The 16896-nt window shown below is 33.1% G+C and overlaps 1 protein-coding gene across 9 annotated transcripts in view; it reads right to left on the bottom strand.

Moving 5' to 3' along the window:
- The window catches only part of Bcas3 (BCAS3 microtubule associated cell migration factor), a 530094-nt gene that overhangs the window by 402054 nt on the left and 111144 nt on the right, over positions 1-16896 (bottom strand). For all 9 annotated transcript variants that reach the window (XM_010626745.2, XM_010626749.2, XM_010626748.2 and 6 more), the window contains exons 8-9: positions 8743-8850; positions 3125-3201 (exon numbers count right to left, since the gene is read on the bottom strand). In XM_010626745.2, coding sequence (XP_010625047.1) covers positions 3125-3201; positions 8743-8850 — 185 coding nt within the window. The remainder of the gene's footprint in view (positions 1-3124; positions 3202-8742; positions 8851-16896) is intronic.

Below are 16896 nucleotides of genomic sequence, written 5' to 3'. Positions count from 1 at the left end.
ACTTGTTGTTGCTGTTTTCTGAACTCCTTTTTATATAACGTATTACCTTGTGTAATATACACTTCAGTTTTTATTATGCAAACCACATAAGATAAGAAATTACAAGGTATTTCAATCCAAGAGAGTCATTATACAAACAGCACCCTAAGAGAATGAGACTCCTCGTGAATAAGGAAATACGAAAAATTCATTATTGTAGACAACAAACCACATGACTAGGACTTAGTTAGAAGCTCCATGCCACTTGTAAAATGCTTGAGTGCACTACCAAAAACACTGTTGAGACTTCCAGATCTTTTCTTCCAATCATGAAGAACTTATGGAATTATGAGACTAATACTTATTTAAACTATTTAGTAGGGAAGGTAAACCAAAGATGACTCAAAAAGGCATTAAGAAAAAGAGAAAGAAGATAAAGAATTAAGATGAAAATGCTAATGATACTATCAGTAGAAACAAATGTCACTCGTACACAGAATAACATAATGTTTTCTGCTATATCTACATTTCATCCAAAGTGTTATTAAGGCAATCAAATTGTGTCCATTTTCATCAATAAACAAGAGAATGATGAAAAGGAACTTTCAATCCCAATGTACCAAAATTATTAGACACCTTTCAAATCCAATTTAAGACTTATAAAAATTGGCTCCTTTTCAAATTTTTATTCATAATAAAGCTAATGTTGTCTTTTAAATTTTGAAACTGAATATTACAAGAATTTTTGGAAATACATAATTTTATATCCACCACAAACCTACAATATAAATATGCCCTAAAAGATAAATGCTGCCATCACTAACTTATTTGTTACTTCAGTTGACTTTATATTTATTAAAAAGAAACACAAGCATTCCAACAGAGCCTAATATTTAAACAGCTAAAATTTCAAAATGTACTTTGCCAATTAATTAAAGTACTTTAACAAACAATTATTTTGGATTTTTTCTGAACTTTATCACTCAAGTGAGGCAGCATAATATCTTCATTTTAAAAACTAAAAACTAAAAAACTAAAAACAAAACCAAAAGATAGTTCCATGCCCCTGACCTGAAAGTAAAATCCACTATCATGAAACACAGATTATAAGTATACAATTAAAATTGAGTCATAATGGAGGTGCAGAAGACATGAAACAAGTATTTCTGATAAATACCATAAAACTATTGATAAAGTGAGATGAAAGCAACTCAGGAAAAATCTGGCACCTGGATCTGGCTGAAATATCTGTCCATTGTTCTGACTGACTCTCTATAACCTATCTAACTAGAATAAACAGAACCATTATATGGTTCTATCTTCGTAATTATTTAATTAGAAATGTAACAAATACATTAATGTATAATAACTATGTCTCAGAAGAAAAATTATAAATATAAAGGCATGTGCTTGTCTTATTTTTCTCAATGGTCTACAAAATGTTAAGTAATGTACTATAATGAAACCTGGTGTATATAATTATATCTAATACGTACTGTAGTAATTGTATCAAAGAACTTTATACATAAAAAGTGGCTACTGCCTGGTGCTTAAAACATCACAGATACTCTATAAATATCTGTGTCAGAAGATACGTTACTTCAGGAGCTCCAACAAATGCCAACTGAGATTCCCTGCTCATTTCAAAATTGAGATCGATTAAATTATTTCTTCAGAATGTACATATCAGAATCTCTGGGAAAACTCAACTAAAGCTTCCATGGTCAGTTGCAAAAGATGAAAAAGAATGCAAAATAGAAAATGTGGACTACAAAAAAAAAAAAAAAAAAAAGATTAAACAAAATTCTGTGCCGAGACTGCCTTCAGACTACAGAGTAGTCCTGCTAATTCCCGCAGAAGTTTCAACCTGCAAACCTGTCTGATATGATGTACCACTTGCAAACCAACAACTCCATAAGCAAATACATATCTAAAAAGTCATTTGGGTTCTCTCTCCCTTTTTCTTTTTTTTTTCATTTAATTTTATTTTATCCCATCCCTCCCCTCAAGCCCCCTTCCCTCCCTATGTACAAAAGCTTTGTTTCCATTGTTTCCTTCTATCTTCACTTTTTTTCTTGTCCCTTCCTTCCTTTCTCCCTCCCTCCCCTATTGTTCCCTTCCCATGTCAACGCTTTCTTCCCATTTCCCAACATCCATTACACAGCTCAGTCCTTATTTCCACACTGTTTCTCACACCTGAGAAACAGTGCAGTATTTAAACGTGTGTCCGATTTATCTCACTTAAGAGTATGGTGTCAAGGTCCACCCATTTCACTCTCCCTTTTTCTCCCCCTCCTAGCTTCTCCTTCCCTTCTAGATACAATTTCATACATGTAATTTCATACCATGTCAAATATATTAATTCTGTGTGCTTGAGTATATAATTTGGGACTAGATGCTATGCTTAGCTTTGAATTTGGGTGCAGCAAAATTTATTACAGGGGAGCAAAGAGAGGAAGAAAAAGATGGGAAATATTTCTTGGCATTTCAAAACCCTCAAATAGGATAATCCAGTTACTTACTCAAGTATGGGATGTAAATAAATAGTGTAAAAAGTGCTTTCAAAAAATAATAGATATAAACACATAATGTGAAAAGGAAGAAAAGGTCTAAAGGGGAAGAGGAAGAGGGAGGAGTAAGGGAAAGGAAAGAAGGGAAAGAAAAAATAAGAGAAAAGGAAAAACGGAAACAAAGTCTTTGTAAATGGGAGGTGTGGTGGAGGGGTTGAAGGAAGGGCAGGGGAATGGGGAAAAAATAACCAAGATATTATCATGTAAAGGTACAAATTCCCAATAATGAATGTCATCATATTGTATACCTAAAACATACCAATAAACTTAATGAAAAAATAATAAAATAAAATAAAATTCAAGTAATAGAAGTAAAAAGTAATGATAATGATATACGAAATTAATTGTAATTATACAAGGAGAGTATGTGAGAAAACTGAGGCAATATAGAATATGTATAATAAGAATACACTGGCAAGGTAAAATTGCATATCATACAATTACTGAACAAGAACATACACAAAAATCAAAGGAAGAACATCACAATTCAAATGAAATACCGAATGACATAACTAGTTTGTATCAACTAGTATAAACTCAAAAACATATGACAGCTTAAAAAATTTGATACATACTTGTAACAAAAAATTTTCTTGCAAAAGTACAGCTATCAAAGGCAGCGATTTTCTCCTGTAACACTACGACAAGAATCCTAAAATTGGAGGGGAAAAAAAAGAAAAACAAGTGAAAATAAAATTCTATGAATCCTTGAATCATAAATAAGTTAAATCATCTAGATTTAAAAGAAAAACATTTCTTATATTATTTAAGGTAGGGATTATCTGTCTCTTAAAGTCAAAAATATAAGCAAGTAAATATTTTATATGAGCAAGACAGATGATTAGAAAATGTTACTGAAGAAAAGCTATCACATCAAAAATGTTTTTCTCTTAATAAAGTTTCATTTTCCTTCATTTTAAATACGTAACCTTATGAATGAATCATATCAATGAAGAGTTCACTGTTCATTATGTTTCACTTATGGAATTAAACAAAATGGATTTATATAATCCATCACTTTTAAATGCTGAATTTCTCAACACATAGACACACACACACACACACACACACACACACAAAGAAATTTAAAACAAATGTGACTCAATATGAATAAGTCAGTTCTGATTCATTCAATTTACTAAACTTTAACTAGAATCTTAATACAAATTATCAAGTTTAAAAATTATTTCTAAAAATCTAAAAAAAGATTGACAATTGTAAAGAAATACTTAATATACCATTTTCTCAAAATTGGGTACAAGTAAATATTACAACACATGCTAATAACTGCTAGGGAAAACCAAAATTTAGTATTTAAAATGCATGCTTAATTAATTTGTTCATTTGTTAAAAGTTATATTTGATGGTACAAAAAAACTTTCAATGAATAATTTCCATTACATCATTGTGATTATCCACCCCCTCCAAGCTGGGTTTGTTAAAGAGCTGTCTTTACCAGGTTATCTGTTATTACTTAAAAACACTCAATAGTTTCAACTGTGTTCTGTTACTATAATAATGTCTGAAGCCATCTTACACACTGCACCGTGATAGAAATAAAAAGTATTTCCATATGTAAATATTATTTACCAAGATCTGTACTATTCCTTTACACAAATTCTTAATCATCTAAAAAGATCAAATAAGCTGGGCATGGAGGCGCATGCCTGTAATCCCAGCACTCAGGAGGCTGAGGCAGGAGGATTGCTGTGAGTTCGAGACCAGCCTGGGCTACATAGTGAGCGCCAGATCAGTCTCAACTACATAGTGAGACCCTGTCTCAAAAAACCAAAAAAAAAAAAAAATCAAATAATCCAGGTGTAGTGGTACACACCTGTAATTCCAGCACTCAAGAGGCTGCTGATGCCAGAGGATCACTGCAAGTTCGAGGCCAGCCTGGACTACACAGTGAGTTCAAGCCCAGCCTGAACTATATAATGAGATCCTGCCTCAAAAAAACAACAACAAAACCAAAAAACCCACAACCTCCAGGCAGTATAAAAAAACATGCATGTGTTAGCTTGAATTTGCAATACAGCATACAGATCTCTGCTTAGGGCTTGGCATATGTTTTTAACAACAAAACAACAAATTTGTAACAGGATAACCTAACTCTGAGTCCTCAGAGGTGAGTTCCAAGAGCTGTCAGATGTTCTTTGTCCAGAAGGCCCCAAAGCACCCATGTGAATGGGAAGGTACAAATCCCCTTTATGTTTGGAGCTTTGGTTTCTTGTTTTTAACCTTCATAGGGTCTTTTCCTTCATCGACCCGTGTACAAAACCTCACAACTTACACATGACTGTAGGAGCTGACGAAGCTCTTTTTAATCCTACAGAGTTCCTCACAGAAGACAGATTTGCCTTTGGTTCTTTGTGTACAGCTGAGCCTTCAAACACCCCATTCCTTTTGTCAGCATCTACCCTAATTTGAGAGTCTGTCTTTGTTAAAAACACAATGTGATGAAGACAAGAATTTGGTTTCTGACCCTGTCTCAAAAAACTAAAGAAAAAAAAAAAAAAGTTTTGCTCACTGATGAACACATAAGGCTGAAATTCAGGCCTGGTATGTAGCAGAAAATTAACAAGTATTTGGTTTATGAATCCTGAATACAGCTCACAAAACAAGATCCGAAAGCTGACTGATATGCAGTAAGAGGAACTTCAAAACCAATGCAGCCATGGAGAGAACAATATATGCTCAGTGGTAGGAAAATAACAAAATTCTTAATTTAAGAAAACTGGGCTGGGTACGTGGAGGGAATATACAGTCAGGATGAAAAGATTTGGATATACACACATAGATGTGTAACTCATTCTACAGGAAGGGAGAATCTACAAATTAAAAGTAGCAGAAGTAACAGATTTCTTCTGAGTGCTCTTAATTCTTCTACAAGCTCCAAAAACCTCCATCATACTTTAAATTATTTCCACACATATAAAGTGTTTTATCTAGGCGTATTTAAATTATCTTTAATTTTCCTATGTTGCTATGTTATGTTACTATGTTACTATGATATACCTAGAAATAGTTTTCTTCTTTCTTATGCTATTGGTGTTCCTGGGGACCGTGAATATATAAATATATGTTCTTTGTAAAATGTGTGTAATTTTTAAAAATTATTTTTTCAAGTAATGTTTTCTCACTTATCTTCTTAAATCTTCTGATACTAACAGTGCCATGAGGCTCTCATATTTTGTTCATTTTTTGATCTCTACTCTTCAAACTATAATTTCTACTGACCTATTTTGAAGTTCCTATTTCTCTGTTGAGATTTTTATTCAGTACAATCATGAAAGCGTGTTTGGTATATACAACCAATTATCCATATGTCTGGACATCAGAGAGATTAACCCTTTGCTTTGTTTACTGGGTCTGTTTGAAATATCTTGTTATAGGTGATTTAAATTCGCATACATTAACTAACATGATTGATATGTAATGGTCTCAACACCCCTTGGTAATATGGAATGTTTGTCTTTCTAGGGGCAAGATTTCTGATTCCTGCCCTAACTTCCTTTCTTGGGCTATTTTAATTATTTGCTTGATCATTTGTTACCATTTCACTTTCTTCTACAGCACTTTGTGTTCTCCTTTTTTTCTATTCCTAATTTTAATTTTAACTGTGTCTACATCAGGACCACCAGGGATTTAGCTCAGTGGTGCCATCACCTGCCTTGCAAGCACAAAGTTCCAAGTTCAATCCCTGTACAAAAAAAAAAAAAACAAAAACAAACAAAAAAAAAAAACCAGAGAGATGCACTAATTGTGTCTACATCAAAATATCTGATATTTACAAGCTATTCTCTTATTATACCCACCTTCTTACTGTACACCTTGCTTACCACAACTTTTGCTGTATTCCAGTCATTTTAAATGAGCTATTAAGTCCATCCTACATTCAAGGTTGGGGAAATTAAATCCTGGCGCTTGAAAGAAAGAATATCAAAGAATCTAAAAATATTTCTATACCAACATAATTGCTTAATATAAAATTTTCAATTACTCATTTAGAAAGTATATACTTTCCCTCACTCTCTCTCAAATCCCCTTATCGCCTTATAGCAAAAGGAGAGTCTCATCATCTATATCAGATCTAAGTACAAATGAACATCCTTTAGTATAATTCCTTCCTTAAATAAAGCTCCTCAAATGCTCTCAATCTGAATATCATTAACTAAGATAAACAATACAACAGGTCCATATATCCAAGGGTGGGACAGGCCCAGAATAACTGCTAACTATGAAAAAAAAAATTTTTTGAGACAGGGTCTCACTATGCAGTTCAGGCTGCCTTGAACTCATTATGTGGCCCAGACTGGCCTTGAACTCTCAGCAATCCTCCTGTTTCAGCCTCCCAAATGCTGGGATTATAGGTGTGCACCACCATTCCTGGCAAAAATGGCTTACATAAGAGGGCTTAAAGGCACAGAGAGACCTATCTTCCAAATCAGTGTTGCTACCTTGTTTCAGTAAGGTTTATTTCATACCTATCCTTTATTACACTCATTTATTTAAAGAAAACTTTCCCCTTAAAATTGTCTTCCCCATTAACAGAAGTTGTTTTCATGATCACATCTATTCCTGCAAATGTTCCCATCCTCTGGTAACTTCTTAGTGCTTTAAACTACTGGGTTTCTAATGGTTTAAAGTGCAGTATATCTAGGAAAAAATAACACAATTTACTGTCTTTTCTTCAACATAATCTATGTCATACCATCTCGCACAGGTTCTTCAATGAGTCTGCTGGTCTCATGTTTAAACTTTCAAGTTACATTATTCGCTCTTGCATAATTATGAACTAACCATGAGTTACAGGTGACTTTATAATTGCTTTTATAGGTCTATATGCTTTTTGCAGAATGAGAAAATTCAGATATAGATGACCACAACCTCTGGTGAATCAAATTTTTGTACTTAGCTCCTAAAGCTTTTCTTCAGATATATTTTGCTATTAATTTTTCAATGATATATAATTACAGATTTGATTTCCTCTCGATTTTAAGATAACTCAAAAAAGTAAGTACTTGGGAAGTTTTAAACAAGTAATACAAGTGTGCTCTAAAAATCTCTGTACTTCCTTCCTTTACAATATGTTTTGGTTTCTTTTTTGTTTCTTAGTTTTTTGTTTTTGTTTTTTTGGGTTTTTTTGCTAAATAACAAGTAACCTAGTTCACAAAAGGACAAAGAAGGTTTCTGAATTAAATGAATTATTTATGGGATCAAACTATCCAATAATGTTGTTTACCACTTATATGTGATTCGTTTAACTTGCTACCCTAGAACTACTATGCTGTTTCCTCTATTTCCTTTAACTTTTGTGTTTTTGAAGTTAAATTCAAATACTTGCAACAACTGTGATTATCCTTACTTTGCATTGTTAATAAGCCTTTTTGAAGCATCTCTAACCTGAGAATATCTTGTTTCCCTTGAATTTATTGAAATAGCAGAAAATATTTCATTTGTTATATTTTATCTGTTGCTCTTAGATGACAGCAGATTTATACCTTATATTCAATATTGGTGATCATGGCATTAATCATCATAGGGTTTCAGTTTTTCAAATATAAAATGTAAGAACTGTATAATAAGAGTTCAAAGGTTCGTTTCTTTTCTTACATTCTGTGGTTAATTTGTCATTAGAAGTCAGGGACTTAAAAGTACCAATAAACTAAATAAGATTAAAAAAAAAAGAAGTCAGGGAGCAGTTCAGCCTAGATCTGAATATTATCACATGAAAGAAGGAAAATCAATCCAGTGCCTGTTTCAGCTACATTATGAAGTGTACAGCAGTCTTTTTAAAAAGTTAAAGAATATTTTACAATTAGAAACACACTTTTCAAAAGTTTTAGTGAGTCCTCCCACCAAAATCACAGTTCTCATAATAAACCAATAAATATACAAATATACATTGTACACATAAAAGTTTTCTCAGGAAAACTAAGCTATTTTTTCTCAGATACTTTCAATTCTTTTGCATGTTGTTTTTAACATTATGGTTATATCCACTACAATGAATTCATAATTCCCCAGTGAGTCAAGACTGGAAGTCTGAACATATCTACCAAGAAAACTTATAGCAGCTTTTTCAATGGACATAATTTGGAAGGATTTTCCTGGAAAGTCTTTTCTAATAAATTTATCATGAAATTACTAGATTACTAAATTACTATGCCCAGAAGGTATAAATGCTTACCTCTTGTTGCAGTGAAGATCATAAATAGGTGTTTTAAACTGAATGGATTTGACCATCTCCCCAGTACGAAGTGAATACAGATCCACACAGCAATAAGATGGGCTTGTGCTAAAAGAAAAAAGAAAGGCACTATTTTTAAATAGGAAAGCAAGGATGTAGCTCAGTGGTAGAGTGCTGGCCCTGGATTTGATGACATCACAGATAAGTTATATATATTTATTTCCAATAAACCATGCCTTTTTATAGCACAATACTAAAATCCCTTATTAATATGATATTAGCAAGCTGATTCAGACTTTACCAGAAACTTGACATAGTACATTCCACTCAATTTAATGTAAGAAGTCAAAATTAAGGGAATAGAAAAATACACATATGTCTTTCAGAAAACAATATTATGCAGAAAAAATAACTGCCTGCATGATTATCTCAATAGATTCAAAAAAGTGTAAAACCCATTTAGGACAAAAAATATTCCTTAATTTGGTAAAAGAGTACTATGCTCAAAACCAAATTAGCAAAAAATATATATAATTATACAATACTGAAAGATTTTACTCTAAAAAAACTTCATTTTAAACATGACTGAACACAGTAGGGCACATTGTGTACATAAGTCAAGAGAAGTAATTACTACAATGAAAAAAATAAAGCCACCATTATTTGTTGAAAATCTTATTATACAAAGCCCAATAATACATAAAACACACTCAATAAACAAATTCTACAGTTGATTAATAAGTCACTAGATTCTAGGTTAATATGCAAATATTACCTGTATTTCTAAAAAAAATAAAATTAGAAAATGAAATTTTAACACACACTATGGCATTAAAAATCAAAAGCTTTTACTACCTTGGATTAAATGTAAAGAAATGTTTTAAACATTTATTCAATACAGAATAAAATGGTCCAGGTATTCAAGAAGCTGAGGCAGAAGGGTCAAAGTTAAGGTCCAACCTAGCCTAGACTTTGTATCAAAATAAACAACAAAAGTTTTCTTTAAAAGCTATATAAAATATCACAACCTGAAAGCTTTTCTAAAAAGATTTCAAAACCTCATCAAAAAATTATCAGACAAGAACTAAACCTAAAGAGTATCAGAAATGAAAAATTTGACATGTATGGAATTGCAGTCCACATGATAAAAACTATTACAAAGCTATGAAAATTAACACAAGGTGCTCTGCACACAGATTAACAATTCATTATATCCCTCTAAAGACAGCAGGGAGTGCCAGACATGGTGGCTCATGCCTGTAATCCCACCACTCAGGAGAGGCTGAGGCAGGAGGATCGCTGTGAGTTCAGGACCAGCCTGGGGCTACATAGTGAGTTCCAGGTCAGTCTCAACCACATAGTGAGAACCTGTCTCAAAAAAAAAAGTAGGAAAATAAAGGCTAAAGGGCAATACATGAAACTAAAAGAAAACATAGGGAAAAAACTAGGATATTAGAATAAGCAAGGATTTCGTGGACAAAATATCAAAAGCAAAAATACACAACAGGATGACATCAAACACAGTAAAGCAAAGGAAACAATCCATAGAACAAGGAGACAACCAACCATATGCAAGGAAAAACACTACAAACCACAAAGCTAATACACAGAATATATAAGGAACTCAAAAAATTTAACAGAAAAAACACAATTTAAAAATATAAGCATAAAAACTAAAGATATTTCCCAAAAGATACACAGATGGCCAACAAATATTTTAAAAGTTTAACATCACTAATCAGCCGAGAAATGAAAATTGAAACAATGAGAAATAGCATCACCCTACTGAAGAATGGTTATTAAAAGGATTACACACACCGAAAAAAAAAAAATAAGACTACATAAAACAAGTAGTGGTGAGGATATAGAGAAAAGAAATTTCTTGCACCCTGTTGGAATTAGTACATCCATTATAGAAAAAGTATGGAGGTTAATTTTAAAAAATGTTTAAAGGTAAGTCAAATTAAACCTCACCTCCTTTAAAAAATTAAAAATAGATCTAGCATATGATCTAGCAATCCCTTGATTGGGTATATACCTAAAGGAAACAAAATGAGTATGTGGGAAGCCAGGGGTGGTGGTGCACACCTGTAATATTAGCACTCAGGAGGCTGAGGCAGGAGGATTGCTGCAAGTTCAAGACCAGCCTGGGCTACATAGTGAGTTCCAGGGCAGTCTGAACTACATAGTGAGACCCTATCTAAAAAAAAAAAAAAAAAAATGAGTATGTAGGAGATACCTGCACTCTCACTTATTTCAACATTAGTCATAGCAGGTAAGAAATGGAAACAAAGTGTCCACCACCTGATGAATTTTTTAAAATGTGATATAGCTATACAATGGAATTATACTGAGACATTTTTAAAAAATGAAATCCTGTCATTAACAACAGCACAGATGTAACTGGAGACAGCTTATTAAGTGATATAAACCAGGCACATGAAGATAAGCACTTCTATGATCTCATTCATGTGAAAATCAAAAAAGCTGACCTCATAGATACTGAAAGTAGAATGGTGTCTACCAAAACTGGAATCCTAGGACATAGGGAGGGATAAAGAAAGCTTGCTAATGGACACTAAATTACTGTTAGATAGCAGCAGATTCTGGTGTGATACTGCACAGTAAGGTAACTCTGGATAACAATAATGCACTGTACATTTTGAATAGACTGTATTTTAAACTTTTCACCATGAAAGTAGGAGAGGAGATGCACAATGTATGCAAGCATCACACTTCCCAAGAAATGTGTACAACTTTCAAGATTTAAAAATATGTAGGAAGGGGCCGGGAATTTAGCTCAGTGGTTCTGCCACCTGCTTCGCAAGTGCAAGGTCCTGGGTTTGAGTCCCAGCACCAAAAAAAAAAAAAAAAAAAAAAAAAAAAGAAAAAAAAAAAAAAAAAGTAGGAAAAGAAGAGTAAATTAAAACCAACAAAGATAGAATGAGAATTTAAAATGTAACTAGGAAAAAAATTAGTAAGCAAGAAGAGAAAAATCAAAACTAAATCTTGAAAATATAAAAAACATTTTCTTTTCAAAAATCAATTGATTTTTTGAAAATGGCAAATACCTGCTATCTCTAGTCCAAGTGTTCAAGAAAAATAAGAGAGACAAATAAACATAAAGAAGGAAATGGAATATGGCACAAACAAATCCCTTAACATGTACAAACCGGCAAGTCTTGAAAAACACACTTGTTTGGCCAATTGATTTTCATGAGTGGTGTAATATAATTAAACGATAAGACAATCTTTGGATCAAAAGATATCAAAAGTATAATATGCAAAAATTATATATTATATATCATATTATGCTAAAAAAATCTTTCCTAGATCAGGCATGGTGACACCTGAGGAAGCTGTCTCAAGTTCGAGGTCAGCCTGGGCTACTTAGTTCAAAGCCAACCTCAACACAAGAGTGGACACTGGCCTCAAAAAACCAAAAGCAAAACAAAACAAAAAAAATATTGTAGATCTAAAACTAGAGTATCCAAAATCATACAGTATCTAGAACAAAAAAAAGCACAAAAGTTTCTGTTATTTATTTCTGAAACAGAAGAGGATACATGAAAATATACATATGAGAAGTAATCAAAACATACAATGAAGTTTTAATTTTTAAAAAACATTTGTTACAATAAAAGACACATTCCCATTAATCCTCCTCAGAATGTTCCCCTCTCTTCAAATTCACTTGTCCGATCTTTCTCAGCACCTTCAGAAGCAGTTCTGGAAGTCCTCTTACACATATTTACAAGGCATGAACAAAAATACAATGAATGTTACTACCACAAGCCAGCCAACAGATTCGCAGGTTCATCAAAACATCACAGTGTGTTCCCCATCCACCTCATTCTCCAGACTGGGCACCATGAGACTTCCAGCTCCTTCCCGAAGTCAAAATGACCAGGAAAAGTAAAGATTTTGATTCAGGATACAGAGGCAACCATGAGAGTACAACTAGAACCTCATGAAAGAACACTTCTGGACATCTTGACAGAGAGACAAGAAAGAAGGGAAATGGGGCTTCAAGAGCAGGGGTTATTCTGAGGAGGATGGAAATGTGTCTTTTACTTTAGTAGCTTTTTTTAAACATTCACCATGTTTTTAATCCCACCTCATATAACAAATTTAACAGAATTTAAACTTTATACTTTTACTTAACACAGAAAGGAGAAAATGAAAAGGCAAATCCTATATTGTGAGGGAAAATTACAAATACGTGTGTGTGTGTGTGTGTTATAGAGAAGAAATGACAAAAAATTCATGTAACTCTAACAATGATGATACATGCAACCTTTAAAAATGTTCGTAGTATTTTAAAACATACTTCACCAAGGAAGATATGGAGATAGTAACTAAGCACATAAAATATTCAACATATTGGGAAATACAAATTAAAGCCAATATGGGGTACCACTACATCACTTATACAAGAAAAAAAATCTTTAAAAACCGGTAATGTAACGTATAGGAAAGGATGGAAAGTAATTGAAACTCTCATGATCACTGCTGGGGATGAAAAATTACTTTGAAAAGTGGATTACCAGTTTCTTTAAAAAGTAAACATAACCTTCCCATGAGATATGACTATCTATTTTATTATTAATAATAAAAACTAGAAACAAATATTCATTAATAGAGAATGCACAGTGAAATACTGACCCAATGGAATAATTAAATTAAAAGCAATTAAAAAGAACAATTTATCCATAAAACAATTTAAATGATCAAATCCATGCTGCAAAAGCCAGGGAAGGCCATTCATGTATAAAAAAGTCTATATATTATATGACTCCTTCACTCTGATAAGGCTAACAATGACAAACCTGTAATAATAGCAATAATAATAATAATAATAGATCGGTAGTTGGCAGAGAACAGAGAAGACACAATACAAAATGGCATGAGAAACTTTTCAGGTCATGAAAATGTTGCTATGTCACCATTATGGTAGAAACACAAAACTATAAAGATGGAGATGGGAAGCAAATTTGTAAAAGCCTGAACTCCAGTCTCTAAAATTAAAAAAAATTATTTTCTAAGTATTCTCCTAAAAATTAATACAGAACACTGTTGAAAAGTAATGAGTTCATAACGAATGCTAAGACTTTGCTTGCACAAGAAAGGGGAAAACAGCTTGTCACCTTCAATTAGGTACTCATTAGGGTTACAACATACTGGTTCCTCAAATTCTGATCACTCCACTGCCCTCCGGCATCCATACAATGTCACAACTATGATTATTCCTTCAAAACTACTTTCATAGGTAGAAAAATGTTATGAAGGTGCAGTTTATCACTAACTGAACAAGATCTGGCAAAATGAATACTCTATTTATATATTGAGAGACATCCTCTCATTCAATAATAGGAAAGATAATTCACAAATTGACACATTCACAAAGCAATCAGCACATTTCCTGCCAATAACACAATTGTGTGCACGCCCGAAATATCCTTTTGTTCTGTTTTCTCTCCTGAAAAGCCTTGACCATTTCCACGGAACACTGAAGACAATCTTAATTTTCCTCATGGCCAGACTGATGAGAAAGATTTCCATAAAATAATCAGTATGCATGTCTTGTAATGTGCTTTACTAAAATATAGATATGAAACAAGCTTTTAGTTTTGACATTATATAACACACAAATGGTGTAGAAAAGAGTGTCACAAGAAAGTTGTATAATGCACTCTTCGTGGATTTCTATAAAACTCAAGTGAATTAATATTTTTTGCTTTGGTTTTTGGAGTTTTTGTTTTGTTTTGTTGAACTCAGGACCTTGTGCTTGCAAGGCAGGTGACAGCACCACTGAGCTAAATCCCCAGCCCTGAATTAATATTTTTTAGTCTGCATCTGATATGAAACATAAAGCTGTAATTTCACACTAAAGATAAAGTTGATAATTAAGAGCACAAAAAGTTCTCCATAATTATTTTGAAAGCCAAGTTTAGAATTAAAAGCAAATGCCAAGGGTTGTAAGAAAAAGAGAAACAATGAAAGTTTTATTATTAAACAGTAATTCAAAAATATCTGAATTGTTCATGGGCTACTGAGAAGTCCTATACATATAATCAAAATGTATAATAAATGTATTTTGTACTTTTTATGATAAAAATGAAACTAAATGCAAATTCTCATTAAATTACATTTAAGTACAGGAATGTGTTTATAGTACACTACCAAGAGTGAAATTTTTTATCTAAACAATCTGTTACCTGTGCTACATCTGATCTATACCCATAAAGTGAGTTACTGATATTTTGTAAGGGCAAAAGCCCTAATTTTTACATATTACAACAGCCAAAAAAAGGGAATTTACTGCTGAGTGTGGTAGTACATCCTGTAATCCCAGGAGTCTGGGAGGCTGAGGTAGGAATATTACAAGTTCAGGCTGAGCCTGGCAATTTAGCAATATCAGTCACAAAATTATTTTAAAATTTTTTTCAAGGGCTGGACATGTACTTCAAGAGTATTCTTGTTTTAATATCTAGGTATTTGATCCATCTTGATTTTATTTTAGTGCATGGTGAACAATATGGATCTAGATTCAATTTTCTGCATGTGGAATTTTCTGCAGTTTTCCTACCACCATTTGTTAAAGAGGCTATCTTTTCTCCAGCATGTTTTTGGCCCATTTGTCAAAAATCAGACGTCTGAGTGCTCCTAGGATTATTTCTGCATTTGCTATTATGTTCCATTGATCCATGTGCCCGCTTTGGTGCCAGTACTATGCTTTTTTTCCACTGTAGATTTACAATATAGCTTGAGATCCAGGACTGTGATGCCTCCTGCTCTGCTCCTGTAACCCAGGACTTCTCTTCCTATTCTGGTTCTCTTCTGGCTCCATATAAATATTGGATTTTTTTTCTAGCTTGGTGAAGAATGCTGTTGGTATTTTGATGAGGATTTATTAAATCTACACATCAGTTTGGATAATATGGTCACTTTGACAGTGATGGTTCTGTCTACCCAGGAACAGGGATGTCTTTCCATCTTCTAGTGTTTTTTAATCTCCTGTTTCAGAGTACTATAATTTTCAATATGAAGGTCTTTAACTTCCTTAACAAAGTAAAAACCTAGGTATATAATTTTATTCTTATCATAAATGGTATTTTCACTGAAAGTGTAAACAATGACTAAAAGGTATAATAGATAATGTGAAATAGGAAGAAAAGGTACAAAGGGGAACGAGAAGCGGGAGGGGTGGGGAAAACAAAGACAGGAATTAACATGAGAAAAAGAAGAAATGGAAACAAAGTCTTGGTAGATAAGGAGAAGCGGAGGAAGGGAGGGCAGGGGAATGGGAAAAAAATAAGAACCAAGATGGATCATGTAAAGGTGCAAATTTCCAGTGAAGAATGTCATTACCTTGTATACCTTAAATGTATCAATAAAATTAACTTTAAAAATTAAAAAATTAAAAGTAAATGGTATTTTCTTCATTTCTTTCTCAGTGAGTTCATTACTGGTGTATTGAGGGTCAGGGGTATAGCTCAGTGGTAGAGGTGCTAGCCCAGCATGCACAAGGCTCAAGGTTTGACTCACGTGAAAAAGAGGAGGGAGGAGAAGGAGGGAGAGGATGGTGGAGAAGGAAAGGAAGAGAATTTAATGATAAATCTATCAGGGGCCAGGGATTTAGCTCAATGGTTCCACTGTCTCACAAGAACAAGGTCGTGAGTTTGATCTCCGGTACGCCCCAAAAAAGAAAAGAAAAAATAAATTAGGAAAATATTAGTAGGAAAAAACTGTTTTGAAGAAGGGCCAGGCTAGAAATATAGAGGAATTTATTTTCAGTACAATGGTAGAATCCAAGGATATAAAATAAAAAACAGGAAATTAAACCAGAGCAGAGATAGCAGAGGTATCAAAGAAAGAAATAAAATGACTCGGGGTGATGAGAATATAGAGTAATAATGGAAAGAGCAAAACCCACCCCATGTGGTACAGAGCGTCACATCCCACAGGCTATACAGACTTTTGAAAAGCAGAGGAAAAGGACTAAGAAATAGTTACAGTCAGGGTTCTAAATAGGAAACTGAAAAAAAAAATTGTTCCAGCACAGTTTGGATTTTCTATCCCAATATAGGCAAATGGTATTTTGTTGCAAAATGTTAACCTCAGAGTATAGGGACCCAAGCCACTATATATGAT

The sequence above is a fragment of the Fukomys damarensis genome, unplaced genomic scaffold (assembly GCF_012274545.1).
Source record: "Fukomys damarensis isolate Sample0158 unplaced genomic scaffold, DMR_v1.0_HiC HiC_scaffold_13, whole genome shotgun sequence".
Lineage (NCBI taxonomy): Eukaryota > Metazoa > Chordata > Mammalia > Rodentia > Bathyergidae > Fukomys > Fukomys damarensis.
The sequence above is the reverse complement of the archived record's forward strand: the minus strand, read 5'-3'. Positions and strand labels throughout refer to the sequence as shown.